General features: G+C 45.5%; 1 protein-coding gene across 1 annotated transcript in view; it reads right to left on the reverse strand.

The window, feature by feature from the left end:
- The window catches only part of LOC120986038 (carboxypeptidase A1-like), a gene marked incomplete at its 5' end in the record, with an annotated part of 28,607 nt that extends 9,430 nt beyond the window's left edge, over positions 1-19,177 (reverse strand). Inside the window, 4 exons of the mRNA XM_040414324.1 lie at positions 1,688-1,789; positions 9,195-9,293; positions 11,119-11,262; positions 19,127-19,177. Of these exons, the coding sequence (XP_040270258.1) occupies positions 1,688-1,789; positions 9,195-9,293; positions 11,119-11,262; positions 19,127-19,177 (396 nt within the window). The remainder of the gene's footprint in view (positions 1-1,687; positions 1,790-9,194; positions 9,294-11,118; positions 11,263-19,126) is intronic.
- Positions 19,178-20,721: the final 1,544 nt, after the last annotated feature.

Here is a 20,721-nt window from a genome sequence, read left to right on the forward strand (position 1 = left end):
CCCCCGTCGATCAGCTGTTTGAGAAGGCACTGGTGCTCCTGTGAATGCCACGGCCTCTCCATACTCACCAAGCACAGCACAGTACATTGTATAGCAGCCCAGCCCTCTTACTTATATTTGCTTAGCTTCGTGTGGGCCATGTGACCGATGAACGCGTCGTAACTCAGCCTAGACAAAGCAACGAGAAGGCCGCGGCAATACTGTGAGTATCAATGCCTTCTTAAACAGCTGATTGGCGAGGGTCCCAGGTGTCAGACCCCCACGATCAGATACTTATGACCTATTGTTTGGATTTGTCTAGGAAAACCCCTTTAATGATTTCATTTGAAACAGAACTTCCCACCCACTGTTAACGTTAGTTAAGATAGCTATAATATAAATTTTATATGATAAGATTTAACTCCTAAATTTAGCAAAAAAACTTTTTTATTCAGATAAGATGACATCATTGTGTGACAGAGATACACCATTTATGATAAATTTAGAGCAGGACTAGACACAACAGGGAAAAATGTTAGGGTCCTGTGTAGTCTTAGCTTCAGCATCAATATCTATTATGTGTTGTTTTCTTAAAATATGTATCTACCCCCAAAATGGGAAATGCTTCTAATGCTCTTCTCCTAGTCGGCAAAGTGTTCCACTTTATATAGCAGCCATTTGTCATCCAAATCTTCACTTCTATGACTAGTGACAGGCAGTAGAAACTATAGGCAGCCATCAGAGTAAGTGGTAAACTGCCTTTTGTCAACCAGTCACTAGTGTTGGGCGCGAATATTCGAATTGCGAATATTAATCGCGAATATCAGCACTTTGAGAATTCGCAAATATTTAGAATATAGTGATATATATTCATATTTTCAAATATTCTAGATTTTTTTTATCTGAACCCATGATCCCTCCCTGCTTCTTGCTTGTGGGCCAATGAGAAGGCAGCAATGTCTGTCTGAGCTTAGCAACAATCCTAGCAACCAATAGGAAAGTTGCCTACCCCTTACTTTATAAGAACCTCCCCAGCAGCCATTTTCTGCATTTTTTTAAAGTTCTGAGAGAGACAGCAGTATCATTGCTGTACTCTGTGCTTTACTGTTTAATTACATTAGATAGATGGTTAGATAGCTTATATATATAATACAGATAGTCAGTGGGAGATAGTCAGTGTAGGTTACATCCTGATATAGTGTAGCTGTTGCAGTGCAGGGTGTTAGGTTCTGCTGTCTATACACACATGCTACAGACATAGTGCTGTGATGTCACAACAATACATAGTGCACACATCTGTAATACGTAGTCAGACCTGCTAAAATGTGAAGTTTCACGTATTGCGCCAAAATATTTGCATCATTAGTGTCGATTAGTGCAATCGCAAATATATTGGAGCACTCTATCTGCATATAAAGCCATTTTTAATGTTCTGCCGTGCCAACCATTTTCTCCAGTCTCAGGAAACTTCTAGCAGCTTGAAAAATGTAGCAAAAGTGACCCACGCCTGTATTGCGCGCACATTGGGGTGAATGTTACATTGCCGATTTTTGCAATCAAGAAAATAATCGCGAATTCTCGAATATATGACGAATATTCTACAAAATATTTGTGAAATATCGCGAATTCGAATATTGCCCCTGCCACTCATCACTACCAGTCACAAAGGTGCATAAATATACAAGTAGTTCCTGTTTTCTATCTTTACCTTCAAAGCATATATTGGACGACCTTCATAGCTCTGACCAATATCAATCCTGCTGACCAGTTTTGGATACTCCATCAGTAAACTATCTATCCAGCTGTAAATCTGAAAAGTAAAGGAAATAGATTACTTTTTGTGTGATTTCTTTCAGTACATACTGTGGTGAGGTGTACAGTAAAAGTCCTGGAAGGGGTGTATATCTCACCCAGGTTCCTCAACTGGGTGAGATAAGTAAAATCCAGGAAGATGGTGCTGGCTTCAGCAAACATAGTTGCTAAAGCTATTTTGTTTGTTAAGTACAAGGGCTGGAATTTATATGGACTGGGAAGGTAGGTTTGATAGTCAGACCTTCCCAGTCCACCCCCATTCCAGGGCATGTCTTTCCCCTAACCTGCTGAGGTCATCGCAGGAGAGGCCTGCTGTAATCAAGGAGGAATAAAACCATCCCTGTGTGTATCAGTCTGGGAAGAGAAAACTTGGAAACAAAGGCCTACAGAGGCTTTGTGTTGTCTCAGCCAGGAGGGCTGAGGGACCACGAGGCTTTGTAAAGCCTGAACTTTGGGGGGCCCAGCGATGCCTACAGAAAGAGGGTGGGGTGGTCAGAGTCGGGAGGACTTCTGGAGCATCTTCCCCCCAAGGGTGCTGGTGTGGTCACAGCCTGGAGACTTCTGAACCATATATCGCTATGCAAAGCCTGATCTCTGCCCGTATGGACTTGTGTTTGGTGAGAAAACCTGCTAAGGCTTGGAGCTTGTGACCCTGTGTGTAACCTGTGCTTAGAGGTGAGTCAGGGAAAACTACTGTGTATTAGTTAGAGCCCAGGCGGGCAGGTGTTTTGTTTTGCTGTTTGGTGTGTGCTGGTGCCAAAATAAATGACCATTTTTGGACTTTAAATCCGCTGTCTGACGAAACGTCTGTGATTGCAACCCCCTGAGAGAGAGCGATCCCTTACAAGTTTATTCTTGAAGTTTATATACTGTAATATTCTCAAATATTTTAAAGCTTTCAGTTTACTGTCTTTGGTGACAGATCTTAAAGTTAGGGCTTAGACAGTGACATGTGCTGTGTGACAGCAAGATGCAGAAAAGTCACGTAACAGAAAAATGTGTGACTTTGTTTGCAGCTGTCACAGCCAAGTCATAGAAAAGTCACATGCGAGTTGCATGTCACATGCAACTTACATTAAAGTCAATGGAGTAAAGCTGGGGGCTACATGGAGATTTTGGCTATGACACTTGTTGCGTCACCAAGAATTGTTGTGTAGCCATGCAACCACAGATATTAACCACAGTGCGACTCGCAAGCTGACATGATCGCAACCCCAGAATTGCAAAAATTCCAACCCCGATGGATTTTTACCCCGCAATTCTGGGGTTGCAGTTGCGGCAACTTGTGAGTTGCGGCCAAGATCACCATTTAGCTCCAGCCTGAACGTTATTTGTTACTTGCAGACTGTAAAGTAAAATCCATCAAGTCTAGATTTTGTGCAACTGTTGCATTGCACTTGCAGCATCTCTCTACTTTTATGCCACCATATAGCAATCAGCAATCAGTGAAAAGTTCCATATAGTCTTTAAGTAATAAAACCATATCTGTCCCCAGTTTTATGCTGCCTGATCGGAGATCATCATATAGTAGTGATAGCAAACTTAATTAAAATACTGCAAACTGCAAATTAAAGTACTTGCAAACTGTTCTTGTTATGTAATGTTATTTAATATGTTAATGCCTTGTAATGTACCAGCGTGTCTCTGTATGGATAAGTAAGGGTTATTAATCCTGACTCTGTCCCTGTGGAAAGTTAGGTGTTGGACTTAGGTCCACCTCTATCTCAGTCAGTTCTTCTAGCTGAGAAAGTGCTCACTCCTCAGAACACTAGGCCTGTATGCCTTTCTCTGAGAGATCCACAGAGAGAAAACCATCTCTACTCTACAGTAGTCCGGGAAAAGAGAAAGGAAAAAACTAGAAGGTCCACGATCTGCATGGCTGAGCATTGGAGTCAATCAGTAAAGTATTTGCTGTTTAAAGGGTTTCTACCACTTCGTTTTCACATAATTAGCTTTCAGACACTAGCGATCCGCTAGTGTCTGCTCTACCAAACAATCCTAATATAATAGCTTTTGGTGCAGCCGTTTCGCTAAAAAAAGAACTTATATTGATATGCTAATGAGCCTCTAGGTGCTATGGGGGCGTCATTAGCACCTAGAGGCTCGGTCTACCTTCACAAACTGCCGCGCCCAGCGCGTCCCTCCAGCCCGCCCATCTCCTCCGGAATGCGATCCTCCCTGTGAGCCAGCGGACGAATTCTCGTGCATGCGCCGTGCGTGTCTGTATTCGGCGCATGCGCAGTGAATGTCTGACCGCTTTCTGCACAGACATCTCCACTGCGCCTGTTCCTCGGAGCACTATGACGTCATCGGCGCAGGCGCAGTGGAGATGTCTGAGCAGGGAAGCGGTCAGACATTCACTGTGCATGCGCCAAATACAGACGAGCACGGCGCATGCGCGAGAATTCGTCCGCTGGCTCACAGGGAGGATCGCATTCCGGAGGAGATGGGCGGGCTGGAGGGACGCGCTGGGCGGCGGCATTTTGTGAAGGTAGACCGAGCCTCTAGGTGCTAATGACGCCCCCATAGCACCTAGAGGCTCATTAGCATATCAATATAAGTTCTTTTTTTAGCGAAACGGCTGCACCAAAAGCTATTATATTAGGATTGTTTGGTAGAGCAGACACTAGCGGATCGCTAGTGTCTGAAAGCTAATTATGTGAAAACGAAGTGGTAGAAACCCTTTAAGGCTGATAGAGACTTTACTGCGGTGACAGGGAAATTGCTAAAACACCTTTCTCTCTTGTACATGGTCTGGTCAATCTTAATACTGTACCCTTCATCTACGAAATACAGCCACCACTGCAAAAATAATACTGCCAGCCTTAGATTCTGCAGAAAAAGAGACTTTGGAGAGATAGAAGGAAGGAGTACTAGAATCCCCATTCTGGCCCATATCCATACATCTGGGAAGATTTGCACCAAGAATTGTTTTTTTATACCATTGGACGAACTACAATTCTCATTCTGCACCTTTAGTAAAAAGACATGTTTATCTTCTACAACTGGCCTGGTGACTGACTCCAGCACCATTCCTCAATCACTGCACCTACAGCTCTGGGCTTGCACTTGCACCAAACCCAAAACACCAACTACCATAAGGCAGAAGTCCCAACATTAGGGTGTGCCCCGAGGGAACAAAGGGTGCACCCGCCTATCAATACCCTGACCTTAGGGAGCATCAGTGTGAAAATTACCATTTTGAATGATTATTGCAGCCACTACCACTCCCATACTCCGCTCTACTCCTTTGAGGCTAACAGATGAACAATAGTTATAAAGAATCCAATTGCAGATAAAATAACTTAGAGCATGTTCATTTCTACATAAAAAAGAATGTATGATAACAAGGAGTAGAGGGCAGATAGTATATCTCCCACGATCAGAGTACAGGGAGTTTGTTTGTAGTCTGAGGGTAACCATGGAGAAACATAGCACTGCATAGGAGCTGTAGACATAAAACAGTAGGTTATTTTTAATGAAGACTGTGTGATGTGTTTCATTTTAGATGTTGGGTGAGTAAAAAAATGTTTAAAATGTACAGACCCTTCTAAATGAATATCTTGTATTCTGTCTATTCTATTTTCAAGTCTATTCTCTCTTCTATGCTATTCTATATATTAAATATAATAGTGTAAGTAGAGAAGAGCTTCTCCTAGTTCCATCTATTTTAGCTGCCGAAGAACAGAATATACTTGACTGTTCATGGACAATCATTTCCTTGCCAGATAATCAATTCAGCCAACAATCATATACAGTAAGAAGACAGTCTCGCTGATGAAGAATGCAGTAATGGACAGACTATAAATCTGAGTGTATTTGCCTAACACAATTATTCAGTATAGTCGTCTTTCCCAGAGGTGTACACAGATCTCATAGGGCCCCATAGCAAAACTTAGTATAAGTGCATCAATCACTCCCAGGCAACACAGAATGCAAAGTGCAACACTCCAGATTTCTGATTAATTTAAGTTTTTTAGTTCTTATTAAGCAAACAAAATTTGAATTAAAAAGTTGTAATAATAAGTCACCCTTGGACCCACCCTCTTTATCCAACTTTTGTGTCAGTAAACTGAAAAATATGGCACTCATCCTGACCACCATATTTCTCAATGTATTCAGACCAGACAACTAGCATAAATACATTGATAAATCTTCCCATCTATTACAAATCCGCTGCCTGCAGCGACCACTAGGGGGAGCACAATATACACTGCTCAAAAAAATAAAGGGAACACAAAAATAACACATCCTAGATCTGAATTAATTAAATATTCTTCTGAAATACTTTGTTCTTTACATAGTTGAATGTGCTGACAACAAAATCACACAAAAAAAAAAATGGAAATCAAATTTTTCAACCCATGGAGGTCTGGATTTGGAGTCACACTTAAAATTAAAGTGGAAAAACACACTACAGGCTGATCCAACTTTGATGTAATGTCCTTAAAACAAGTCAAAATGAGGCTCAGTAGTGTGTGTGGCCTCCACGTGCCTTTATGACCTCCCTACAACGCCTGTGCATGCTCCTGATGAGGTGGCGGACGGTCTCCTGAGGGATCTCCTCCCAGACCTGGACTAAAGCATCTGCCAACTCCTGGACAGTCTGTGGTGCAACGTGACGTTGGTGGATAGAGCGAGACATGATGTCCCAGATGTGCTCAATTGGATTCAGGTCTGGGGAACGGGCGGGCCAGTCCATAGCATCAATGCCTTCGTCTTGCAGGAACTGCTGACACACTCCAGCCACATGAGGTCTAGCATTGTCTTGCATTAGGAGGAACCCAGGGCCAACCGCACCAGCATATGGTCTCACAAGGGGTCTGAGGATCTCATCTCGGTACCTAATGGCAGTCAGGCTACCTCTGGCGACCACATGGAGGGCTGTGCGGCCCTCCAAAGAAATGCCACCCCACACCATTACTGACCCAATGCCAAACCGTTCATGCTGGAGGATGTTGCAGGCAGCAGAACGTTCTCCACGGCGTCTCAAGACTCTGTCACGTCTGTCACATGTGCTCAGTGTGAACCTGCTTTCATCTGTGAAGAGCACAGGGCGCCAGTGGCGAATTTGCCAATCTTGGTGTTCTCTGGCAAATGCCAAACGTCCTGCACGGTGTTGGGCTGTAAGCACAACTCCCACCTGTGGACGTCGGGCCCTCATATCACCCTCATGGAGTCTGTTTCTGACCGTTTGAGCAGACACATGCACATTTGTGGCCTGCTAGAGGTCATTTTGTAGGGCTCTGGCAGTGCTCCTCCTGTTCCTCCTTGCACAAAGGCGGAGGTAGCGGTCCTGCTGCTGGGTTGTTGCCCTCCTACGGCCTCCTCCACGTCTCCTGATGTACTGGCCTGTCTCCTGGTAGCGCCTCCATGCTCTGGACACTACGCTGACAGACACAGCAAACCTTCTTGTCACAGCTCGCATTGATGTGCCATCCTGGATAAGCTGCACTACCTGAGCCACTTGTGTGGGTTGTAGACTCCGTCTCATGCTACTACTAGAGTGAAAGCACCGCCAGCATTCAAAAGTGACCAAAACATCAGCCAGGAAGCATAGGAACTGAGAAGTGGTCTGTGGTCACCACCTGCAGAACCACTCCTTTATTGGGGGTGTCTTGCTAATTGCCTATAATTTCCACCTGTTGTCTATCCTATTTGCACAACAGCATGTGAAATTGATTGCCACTCAGCGTTGCTTCCTAAGTGGACAGTTTGATTTCACAGAAGTGTGATTGACTTGGAGTTACATTGTGTTGTTTAAGTGTTCCCTTTATTTTTTTGAGCAGTGTATATGATTTTTTATGCAGTTACAATTAACGGAAAGGGAAGCTGTAATCATCTGTTTGCACTGAGCTCCCCCTATTGGTGGCTTCATGACAATGTAGTCTTTTACCACGGCAAAGAGAAGGCGTTCAAAGCCTGGCCCCCCCCCCCCTCCCCCAGGCCATGTAGTAGTCACATGCTCTGGCTCCATTGCAGGTACTCCACTTTCTCTAAGAAATACTTGCTGCCAATAGCAAAACTTAGTATGGAGCAACCCCACCCAGTTTCCCACTTCACATGTGTTAGTCTCAGGCAATGCACTCAAAGCCCAACTCCCCAGATTTATATCAAATTTACAATGTTTATTATTGTTTTTTTTAATTAAAAAAATTGTAATAAAAAAATATCACCCTCCACCTCACCCCACTTTATTCAACTTGTATGTTGGAGAAATTGGAACAGGTGCTTTAAAAATATATGGCACCATAAATATGGCATAAATCCACTAATAAACCTTCCCATACAGATCTAAGTCTACTTTATTCCTTCAGTATGATAAAATTGTGTCACGGGGCGCTGGCGATGCGCTCCGCGGCGCAAATAGCGCCCCGCCTCTGTACAGGAGCGAGAACTCGTGCAGCGTTCTCGTCTCCCAGGTGATGGGGGGCGGGATGGACCCGGCCGTGCACGTCTTCTCAGCGTGGCCGGCGTCCTCGGTCCCCCCAGCAACCAGATGAAGCCTGAGCACCGAGCTGGGCACTCGGTGCTCAGCCTTTTGCAGCAGGGTGAGTCATTTGACACTGGCCACGTCACATGACCCCTGTTACTCAGTATTTAAACAGGCAGCCTGCTGGCCACAGGTTGGCTGTTATTTAGGGTCCTGCTGTGAATTTGTATTACCTGGCGTACTTACCTTCTACTATTTCCTGACGATCCTCTGCCTGCTCCTTGTGTACTTTGCTGCTCTCCTGGTATTCTGACCCCGGCTTTCTCCTGACGATCCTCTGCTGACTCCTCTGGTACTTCTCGACTCTCCTGGTATTTATGACCCCGGCTTCTCCTGACTATTCTCTGCTTGCTCCATTTGTACTTCGTTGCTCTCCTGGTATTGACTTGGTCCGTTCACGTCCTGTTGTTTGTCTGGTCTGACCTCCCAGCACTTATTCCAAGCTAGGGATCACCGTCTAGTTGTCCCCTGTCATTAGGACTTGCGAGGCAAGTAGGCAAAGCCAGGGGTGAGGGTGGAGCGCAGTGGTCACTTTCCTCCCCCCTGTGTGTGTGTGTGTACGCGACCGTTACAAACTGGCTGCCTGCAGTGACCACTAGTGGGAGCTCAGTGCATAGGAATAATGCTGACTTCCTGTAGTTGCTCTGGATTAATACTGGGAGCAGAAGGAGTCACAGCACCAGGCTGCCTCCTCCCCCCAGGCTCCATACAAGTGGAGTGGTCTGCCACCATGGTAGGTAACACCACTGGGTCACATCCAATCTGCCAGATCTATATAATCCCATATATGGGAAAATAAGTTTATGTGAAAGTTTCACCAGACACCTGAAGTAACAAAACACAATGTCTATAATCACCTTTAGTCTGACACTATCAAAGAATGTAACTCATAAGAATGAAATGTATTAACCTCCTCTATAGTGTGGTAGGTGGAATAACTAAAGCTGACAGTAATTCTCTCACGGATCGTCGCAGACTGTATATCCTGATGCTCCTGGTCCAGTAATTCCTGAAAGAAATGGAACATAAGAATAAATGATAACACAACAGCAACATATATTTACATGGTAACAATATCAGATACTGTCATTCTTGTCCTCTTCTTAGAGAAATAATTAATGAAGGGGCTGACTATTTGGGATGGACTCACACATTGAGTATCTGTTGTGGAATTCCAATACCCAATTAATTTACAGCAATTTAGCAATATACAAGGTTATTTCAGTCTTGAGTATTCAGACTAATGTGAAAAATGAGGCTACAATAACACTTTCTGAGGGTACCAAATCTAATATATAAAGCTGAGTGTATGTGTGTGTGTATGTCCGCTAAAGGAATCCGCACCGTCGCATTTACAATCACAAAATTTGGCACACAGGTACATCATGTGTCCGGGAAGGTTTTAGACCAGATCTCAGCTCTCTAGCACCGTTCCTGAGATATTCCCCCCAAAAAATGCATTGGCCAATAGAAGCCTGGTCACATGACCCTTATCAGCCAATAGAAGCTCGCAGGCCCTTAGTCATCACATATACACAGTTTTACACCAGGTTTCCATAACAATCCAACCATTTTTCTTCACTGCTGTAGGTGAGCTTTAAACGGAAAGAGCGCTGTGGATGACACTGTTAAGGGAGCGAGTGCTGTGGAGGTCACAGTTCAGGGGGCAGGTAGGGTGGCCTGACTTAAAAACCACTCCCCCAGGTCCTGATAAGCCACGCCCCCTACCACTACACAGCCGGCGAGGATTGATAAAATGAAGGTAGAAATCAACTTCTGTCAGCTGCAGGGGTGGGAGGGAGGGTGACTTTCTCCCTGCAGCTCACGCTCAGACAGCACAGTGCTGCAGTCTAAGAGTGAGCTGTTCAAAAGGACATCCCTGTGTCTGTTCAGGCCCTGCGCTGGACGGAGAACAGGAAGTTTAAAAGATGGACTGTCCGCCCTAAAATCGGACCTCTGGCCACCCTAGGGGCAGGCTGCTGTGGAGGTCACAGTTAAGGAAACGGTCCACTATGGAGGTCAGTGTTAAGCATCAGATTGCTGTAGAGGCCACTGTTAAGGGGAGGGGGTGTTGTGCAAATCACTGTTAAGGAGATGGGGTACTGTGGAGGTCACTAATAAAGGGGCGGCTGCTATGGAGGTCACTGTTAAAGGGGAGGTTGCTGTGGAGGTCACTGTTAAGGGGGTTAGATGCTGTGGAGGTCACTGTTAAAGGGGCGGGCTGCTGGGAGGTCACTATTAAGCGGGCGGGATGCTGTGGAGGTCACTGTTAAGGGGGGAAGGGAACGGTTGAGGTCACAGTTAAGGAGACGGTCCACTATCGAGGTCAGTGTTAAGGTGAAGGGTGCTGTAGAGGTCACTGTTAAGGGGGTGGGGTGTTGTGGAGATCACATTTTAAGGGAATGGAGCTCTGTGCAGGTCACTGTTAAGGGGGCGGGTTATTTTGGAAATCACAGTTAACGAGACGGGGTACTGTGGAGGTCTCTAATATGGGGGTGGCCGCTGTGGAGGTCACTGTTAAAGGGAGGGAGCTGTGGATGTTACTGTTAAGGGAGCAGGCTGCTGTGGAGGTCACTGTTAAAGGGGCAGGGTACTGTAGATGTCACTGTTATAGTGGATACTGTCGATATCTTTTAACGACACACACAAACATTAAATTAAATAGATGAAATATGCCTGTGCGAAGCCAAGTCCTTCTGCTAGTGTACTGTATATATACTGTATCAAGTCAAGTCAAGCCCCCCTTACATGATGACTTTTTTTCTTCTTTCTTGCACGTGTCCACAGAATGTCCATCAATAAATAAAAGGGGATTTGGTACATTTTAAAGTTACCTGAACATCCTCTATCATGATGGAATAGTCAATGCTGTTAGATTCCAGAAACACCTTCACTTGCTGTAAAGCGGCATTGGGAACTCTTATATCCACAGGCAGATTAGGCCTTGAAGGACCGCGCCAGAAATCGACCTGAACAAAAAGTTACTTCATGTTAATTTCATTGAACCTAGAAGTTGCAGAATGTTATCCTGGACAATGTAAATGGGGTCCTCACATTTAACTTACTGACATGCTCTATGACAGGAACCGTATCATCGAATGTGCTTTTTTAGCATAAATATTGTCTCCCAATGCCTAGGATAGTGCGTAGAGTTTGGGGAATTGTCTAGACTATTATGATAAATTATGTCATGATACATTTACAGCTAAGGCTACATTAATGAGCCTCCAGCGCAGATTCTGTCAAAAATTATTTTGTCTGGTGATAGATACCCTGACAGTAGCCCCAACAGACCCCTCATTATACTGTAGTCAGCGGGGCCTGTCCAGCATTGTTTTACGGTGTATTACACCAACGGACTATCTGCCAGATTTTCTGACCAATCATTGCTCAGATGGACTATTACACACACAGATCTTTTGTTATACACACCAGCTATTGGTCTGATTGGACAGATATTGGTCAGATAATCTGTTGGTATAATGCAGGCCTAGTTTCAGTTATGTCCCTGATCCGATTATTTTCATTGTTCTGCTCCTATAATAGAACAGAACAAAGGAAACAACAACTTTGGTGTGAAGTCAACTTTACCTTATATCAGTTAATCAGTTAAGAGGATCTGTCATATGAATATGTCCTGTGAATGGGCTGAATATTATAAGGACAGGCCTGCTCTCCTATGTAGCCAAAATGAACAAAATAATATTGCATACACATGAATAGACAGCAGCCCAAGCACTCACCTCATGAATACAGCATCAATACTATGGGTCCAATGTATTCTTTGATCCTATTAGACACATACTTTTGTGCAGTTTCGGCAGCATGTATGTGGAACTTCTGTTTTAATGTGTTTAGTAGGATTAATACTATTTTTTGCATTAGCCATAAGTAACCAGGTTACTAGAATTCAGTCATTTTTCTCAAGTGCTTTTATTAAATGATATACAGTATATGATGTCATCGCTACTGAACCAGCAGGGACCACCGGAGTGGTGGTGCTGGAGCAGGAGGGGATCTAATGAGTGAGTAATGGTTTGTTAACATTTCTTTGTGACCGGGGCTATATGTGGAAAGAACCTATCCCTCTAATGTACGTCCCAACAGAACCAGCGGCTTGAGTTGTGCCATAACCTCTACCGTCGAGAGTACACCTGAAAGAGGGCATACCCTATGGGAGAGTAAAAGAAAAAGGGTGGGCTGGGAGGGGAACACTGCTGTCGTCCGTCCCCTGGAGAGAGGTGCGTGCTAGATATAGGGCAGGGCGCCCCTCCCACAAATGCAGGCCAATGAATCGGCCTTAATACTTGTGACCGGGGCTATATGTGGAAAGAACCTATCCCTCTAATGTACGTCCCAACAGAACCAGCGGCTTGAGTTGTGCCATAACCGCTACCGTCGAGAGTACACCTGAAAGAGGCCAAAAACCCAGCATGAGAATACAATAGCGTGTTTATTGACATATCACAACACCAAATTCTGAAAGGCACAATGAATCTCGCTAACGGGGTTTGGAACATATCGACTGTAACAAGAGGAGCGCCACCGACCCAACTTACGTATGATGTGCGTAGGCACCTGATTCCTGGAAGCGGCCGAGGCTGCCCCTATTCTGAACGAATGCCCTGACACCGTGAGGGGGTCCAGCCCTAGGTTGGCCGCGAGTATACGCGTGTGCGCTATGAATTGGGAGGTGGACAAAGCTGCTGTCCCGAAGGGTAACAAGGGGGTGTCAACGCCGCGATCGGCCAGCGCCCCTGATAATTTCTGCAGGACGTGGACCGGACACCATTTGTGAGAAGTGGGGAAGAATTTGATTTGGATGGGGGGACCTGACTGGGAGGTCTTGGTCACAGGCAAGGACAAGATGAAACCCTCCGGGCTAGGGGCCAGCTGACGGCGGGCTAGGAAGGGACCACTAAGTGACAGTGATGTGAATTCTCACGGCCTCATGAATCCGTAAAAGGCAAGGTAGATGGCAGCTTTGAGCACTAGGCTTTGTAGAACTCCGAAAGGGCTTAGATCTAACAGATCGGACATGCCTCGGAACACTGGGCCGGAAATGGGCTGTCTACGGGGGCTGACACCTGGGGTACATTTCTGTAGACCTCTCAATGTGGCCTTGACCATGTGACTGGAAAACAATGATGTACTTCCTGGATGGGAGCGGGACAAATGGTGTTGGACCCCCGACAGGTAGGTTTTGACGGTGCTGTGAGACAGGTGCATGTGCTCATGACAGTACCTGATAAATGATAATATAAAATCAACATGGTCAAGGCCGCCTTGAGGGTGTTCCCGCTGGAATCTGCAGTACAACCGCCAGCCAGTGTTATATGCCCTGGCGGTATTAGCCGAGAGTGACCTGGCAAACAGCCCATGAGCCGTAGCTAAGAATTTGTTCAGCTGAGGATGAGCGCGGACGGATGAGGAGACGGGGTTCTCGACGTATCGGCTTCGGGGCAAACCTGAGAAAACAAAGAGTAATTCTGCTTAGCTAGCGCGTCGACTGCTACTACCTGCGCATCACGTACGAGGGAGCCACAGAACAAGAAATTGTGTAGGAGTGACAACTGTACCAGACGTCTCATCAAGGACATGGCCAGTTGAGACCTGGATTTGCCACTGTCAAGGATAGCCACGGTGGAGGGGCTATACGAGACAAAGACCACGGTACGGTCTGACCAAAGGTTACCCCAAACCTGCGCCGCTGCTACCACGGGATACAAGTCCCAAGCCTCTGTAGCCTGGGAAGTTCCAGCGGCCTCGCACAACTCCTCCGGCCACGCCCCATTCAGCCAATGGGAGCCAAAAATAGCAGCGAAACCAGTGCTGACCCCGCTGCTGGAGAATATGACGGGGGAGCTATGCGAGACCGCCGGGACAAACATGGACACGCCGTTCCAATGGCTCAAGAAATGGTCCCACATGCATAAATCTGCTTGCGCTTGACTGTCCAGGAATACTGGACTATCCTGACAGGGGGCTGCTGAGAGAAGTGGTAACAATCTGGCTACAAAAGACCTACCCTGAGGGATGACGCGCATGGCAAAATTCAACATGCCTAACAAAGACTGCAGTTCTACCTTGGTGGTGACCCTACCAGTGACGAAACCGTGAATGACTGCCCGGACCCTAACCAACTTTTCTTCCGGCAACCTAGCTGACATGCTCTCTGTGTCTAACACGATGCCCAGGAAGGTGATGGTGGTCGCAGGACCATCCACTTTTTTGGGGGAAACGAGGATCCCCAATTGAGCAAAGCATGCTAACAGGCTCTGGAGATCGCGCCGCGAGCCCTGTGGAGATTCGATCAGCAAAAAATCGTCCAAGTAATGTATCACATGTTCACAACCAAACCTGTTCTCAAGGATCCAATGCAAGGCTTTCGCCAGCTGATCGAAAATCCAAGGGCTGCTACGGGACCCGAAAGTCAACTTAGTTGCGAAATAATAAAGGGAATTCCACTTGATCCCGTGCCACCGCCATAGCTCTGGCCTGATCGGCATCAACTTGAAAGTGTCGGAAATGTCCGCTTTAGACAGGATCGCCCCAGGGCCTGTGGCAAGGATGAGTGCAATAGCCTGATCGATGGAGGCGTACACCATGCTGACTTCCTCGGCTGGAATGAGCGAATTCAGACTAGGTGTAGTTAACCCATGGGGCGCTGACAGATCGAAAATCAACCTTTCTTTGTGGCTGAATTTTCCCGTGACTACCCCTATGGGGCTGACCCTCGAACGGGGAAGACGAAAAGGGGCCGATGATGTACCCTTTGTCTAACTCCAACTGGAGGAGTCTATCTATGGACCCTGGGTTATGTGATGCAGATTGCAGGTTTCTACACTCATAGGTGTCGTCTGGTAACGCTACAAGACCTGTATGAAAACCATTAGTGAAACCTGACACAAGAAAGCCGCGAAAGGAAGCATCCTCATGCTCTTGTAAGTAAAGTTCAAGGAGGTCTACATTTACCACACTCATGTAATGTTTATCGGTTTTTAATGAGCACGCAACCTTCGGGTGGGCTCGGAAACAGTTAACGCAAATGTGTAACAGACAGCACTGACTATAATTGCAAGTTGCGAAATTAAAGTTATTACAAATTTGTGACCTGCCCAGGTACTTGATTGGGCGGCCGAGTTTGTCAACCGTAGAGTTCTGCTGGACGCCAGCCGACGGACCAGGGATAGGGGGAGAAGAGTTGGACCTCGGGGCACTCGCGGCATTATGACACCATTCTCCTGTGTGATAGATAGATTGGCACGAAGAACACGCTGGGGCTTTAAGGCCAGCGAAGTGCCTGCAGAAAATTTCGGTGTCAATGTTAGCCCAGTTGGTGGTAAACTGGAACTGACTGAGCGCTGCTGCCGCCTTTGCGGAGAACGAGCAATGGTAGTCATAAAACCCGAAGCCTGCGTACTTGTAGCCCAACTCAGTGACCCTAAACAAATACAGGTCCAACTCCTCTCTCCTATCTGGCCGTACTGAACAGATGATATCTCGGTAGAGACTAAAGGCGAGTACAAACTCCGGAATTGTTAATTTCCTGCTAAGCCTAAGATCGCGTCCCTTCAGGACAACAGAAACATCGCCGCATGCAATGACCCTGTTGTCTGACAGGTCACGAGTGGCAATTAGGAGGGAGGCTAGGTTCACGTCTCTACCATCGAGGATGTCCTTTTTGATATTTGCCGGGATGAAATGGGCTGGAGTGACATTGGGCACTGAAACAAAGTTACCTGAGGTACTGGCAACAGGTGCCGTTGCTATCGGTAACAGAGTGGCGGGTGAAGATAAGGCAGTGACCCTAGTCTCAACCGACTCCAACCTGGATTGCACACCAGACATAGAGGAGGTGAGGCTATTCAGCATGACGTGGAGCTGCGTTAGGGAGGTCTGAACCGTGGCCATAGAGACTCCCTGATAACTTGGCTCTGCAGGGGAGGACCCCAGCAGCCGGTACAACTCTGCCTTCCGGGCAGCGGCCGGAAAAGGAATGCCTCTTTTGTTTAGTTCAGACATGAGTTTGGGCACAGTCCAATTACGCAGAGATGGTATACTGCCGGATTCCGATGCCCTGGAACCCAAGTCTTCGCCAGAAGCATCCACGATATCTGACACGTGAGACATGACCAGACTGAAAAACAAGCAAAACGACGGACCGTCACTAACACTGTTTGGCACCAATTTGACTAAACCCCGTGCCTAGACACCACCACCGGCACTGCAGAAACCGTCATGCAAAGGTAACCAACCCTGGTGACCACCTGACAGCGGAGGTAAGGAGAAAGAGGAGACGTGACATTGAAACAAATTTGAGCCAAAGAAGGAGGACCTTACCGAACCGGACACGATGCTGATGTGAGAATAGCAACAAGGAATCAACCGTAGAAATAGACCTGTTCGCATGAATTAAGCAGACACTCGGGTCTCGTCGCCCAGCTTCAGGCCGCTTGAACGCCTTGGGCCTCTTTCACACGGGCGTCGCGGGTGCGGGCCAGATGCGTTATGGGTGCATTGCGGGAAACCCGCGCGAGTAGGCACGCAATTTCAGTCAGTTTTGTCTGCGATTGCGTTCCGTTGTTCAGTTCTTTCCGCACGAGTGCAATGCGTTTTGCACGCGCGTGAGAAAAAACTGAATGTGGCACCCAGACCCGAACCCGGACTTCTTCACAGAAGTTCGGGTTTGGTGTTCTGTAGATTTTATTATTTTCCATCATAACATGACCCCCTTTTTCTTTGCATTCTTTAATACAGAATGCAAAGTCCAATGTCAATTGAGGGTTAAAAAATTATAAAAACATTACTCACCTCATCCACTTGATCGCGCAGCTGGGATCCTCTTCTTTGTTCTCCTTCACTGACGCCATCGTGCTCACCACGTGGTCTTTCTATCTTCATTCAGCAGGACCTACGCTGACATCACCACGCTCACCGTGCTCACCAGCGAAGGTCCTTTTGCAGGTCTTTCAAGAAGAACAAAGAAGAGGATCCCGGCTGCGCAATCAAGTAGATGAGGTGAGTAATGTTTTTATAATTTTTAAACCCTCAATTGACATTGGACTTTGCATTCTATATTAAAGAATGCTATTATTTTCTATTATAACCATGTTATAATGGAAAATAATAAAGTAAATGGGGTCCCGGGTCGCTCATCCCTCGTCTCCTTAGCAACCATGCGTGAAAATTGCATGTTCTAAATTCTAAACATAGAATATAGAACATGCTGCGATTTTCACGCAACGCACAAGTGATGCGTGAAAATCATCGCTCATGTACACAGACACACTGAAATTAATGGGTCAGGATTCAGTACGGGTGCAATGCGTTCACCTCACGCATTGCACCCGTGCGGAATACTCACCCATGTGAAAGCGGCATTAGGGTAAGGCTACATCAAGTGGATATCACAGTGTAGCGATGATCCCATAGAAGTTAATGGGGTCAAAGTGCAAGTTCCATGTGTGCTGCGACTGCAACCCCTAAATCTCAAAAAATCCAACTGCTGGATTTTTTACATTTCAGTGGATGTAGTTATGGCACACATGCGACACATGCGTCCCCATATAGCGGTACCCTTAATGTGGCAGTAGACCCCTTACCTATTGGGCATCTGTACAGCTGTTCAAGTTGCAAATATGGTATGTCAGCCGCTGACACTGATCAATACATTACTCTCTCCAGTTTTGAAGAGTGGATGGGAAAGTGGCACGGTTATATATTTTAATTCATTTCACTCCAATTTTATCATTGGGAAGTTGCAAAAAAAGTTGCAAACTCACTCCAGTAGGGGGATGGGGTAGAAAACTGGAGTACCATTTGTAGACAAAAGTGTTAGGTTTAACCACTTCAGCCCCCAGTGCTTAAACACCCTGAAAGACCAGGCCACTTTTTACACTTCTGACCTACACTACTTTCACCATTTATTGCTCGGTCATGCAACTTACCACCCAAATGAATTTTACCTCCTTTTCTTCTCACTAATAGAGCTTTCATTTGGTGGTATTTCATTGCTGCTGACATTTTTACTTTTTTTGTTATTAATCGAACTTTAACGATTTTTTTGCAAAAAAATGACTTTTTTCACTTTCAGTTGTAAAATTTTGCAAAAAAAACTACATCCATATATAAATTTTGCTCTAAATTTATTGTTCTACATGTCTTTGATAAAAAAAAAATGTTTGGGTAAAAAAAAAATGGTTTGGGTAAAAGTTTTAGCGTTTACAAACTATGGTACAAAAATGTGAATTTTTGAAGCAGCTCTGACTTTCTGAGCATGTTTCCTGAGGTTCTACAATGCCCAGACAGTACAAACACCCCACAAATGACCCCATTTAGGAAAGTACACACCCTAAGGTATTCGCTGATGGGCATAGTGAGTTCATAGAACTTTTTATTCTTTGTCACAAGTTAGCGGAAAATGATGATTTTTTTCTTTTTTTTTCTTACAAAGTCTCATATTCCACTAACTTGTGACAAAAAATAAAAACTTCCATGAACTCACTATGCCCATCAGCGAATACCTTGGGGTCTCTTCTTTCCAAAATGGGGTCACTTGTGGGGTAGTTATACTGCCCTGGCATTCTAGGGGCCCAAATGTGTGGTAAGGAGTTTGAAATCAAATTCTGTAAAAAATGACCTGTGAAATCCGAAAGGTGCTCTTTGGAATATGGGCCCCTTTGCCCACCTAGGCTGCAAAAAAGTGTCACACATCTGGTATCTCTGTATTCAGGAGAAGTTGAGGAATGTGTTTTGGGGTGTCTTTTTACATATACCCATGCTGGGTGAGATAAATATCTTGGTCAAATGCCAACTTTGTATAAAAAAATGGGAAAAGTTGTCTTTTGCCAAGATATTTCTCTCACCCAGCATGGGTATATGTAAAATGACACCCCAAAACACATTCCCCAACTTCTCCTGAGTACGGAGATACCAGATGTGTGACACTTTTTTGCAGCCTAGGTGGGCAAAGGGGCCCATATTCCAAAGAGCACCTTTCGGATTTCACAGGTCATTTTTTACAGAATTTGATTTCAAACTCCTTACCACACATTTGGGCCCCTAGAATGCCAGGGCAGTATAACTACCCCACAAGTGACCCCATTTTGGAAAGAAGAGACCCCAAGGTATTCGCTGATGGGCATAGTGAGTTCATGGAAGTTTTTATTTTTTGTCACAAGTTAGTGGAATATGAGACTTTGTATGAAAAAAAAAAAAATCAGCATTTTCCACTAACTTGTGACAAAAAATAAAAAATTCTAGGAACTCGCCATGCCCCTCACGGAATACCTTGGGGTGTCTTCTTTCCAAAATGTGGTCACTTGTGGGGTAGTTATACTGCCCTGGCATTTTCCAGGGGCCCTAATGTGTGGTAAGTAGGTAAATGACCTGTGAAATCCTAAAGGTGCTCTTTGGAATATGGGCCCCTTTGCCCACCTAGGCTGCAAAAAAGTGTCACACATGTGGCATCGCCGTATTCAGGAGAAGTTGGGGAATGTGTTTTGGGGTGTCATTTTACATATACCCATGCTGGGTGAGAGAAATATCTTGGCAAAAGACAACTTTTCCCATTTTTTTATACAAAGTTGGCATTTGACCAAGATATTTCTCTCACCCAGCATGGGTATATGTAAAATGACACCCCAAAACACATTCCCCAACTTCTCCTGAGTACGGCGATACCAGATGTGTGACACTTTTTTGCAGCCTAGATGCGCAAAGGTGCCCAAATTCCTTTTAGGAGGGCATTTTTAGACATTTGGATACCAGACTTCTTCTCACGCTTTGGGGCCCCTAGAATGCCAGGGCAGTATAAATACCCCACATGTGACCCCATTTTGGAAAGAAGACACCCCAAGGTATTCAATGAGGGGCATGGCGAGTTCATAGAAATATTTTTTTTTTGGCACAAGTTAGCGGAAATTGATATTTTTAATTTTTTTCTCACAAAGTCTCCCGTTCCGCTAACTTGGGACAAAAATTTCAATCTTTCATGGACTCAATATGCCCCTCACAGAATACCTGGGGGTGTCTTCTTTCCGAAATGGGGTCACATGTGGGGTATTTATACTGCCCTGGCATTCTAGGGGCCCTAAAGCGTGAGAAGAAGTCTGGAATATAAATGTCTAAAAAATTTTACGCATTTGGATTCCGTGAGGGGTATGGTGAGTTCATGTGAGATTTTATTTTTTGACACAAGTTAGTGGAATATGAGACTTTGTAAGAAAAAAAAATTATAATTCCGCTAACTTGGGCCAAAAAAATGTCTGAATGGAGCCTTACAGAGGGTGATCAATGACAGGGGGGGTGATCAATGAAAGGGGGGTGATCAATGACAGGGGGGTGATCAATGACAGGGGGGTGATCAGGGAGTCTATATGGGGTGATAACCACAGTCATTGATCACGCCCGTGTAAGGCTTCATTCAGACGTCC

The sequence above is a fragment of the Bufo bufo genome, chromosome 1, assembly GCF_905171765.1.
Source record: "Bufo bufo chromosome 1, aBufBuf1.1, whole genome shotgun sequence".
In the NCBI taxonomy this organism is placed as follows: Eukaryota; Metazoa; Chordata; class Amphibia; order Anura; family Bufonidae; genus Bufo; species Bufo bufo.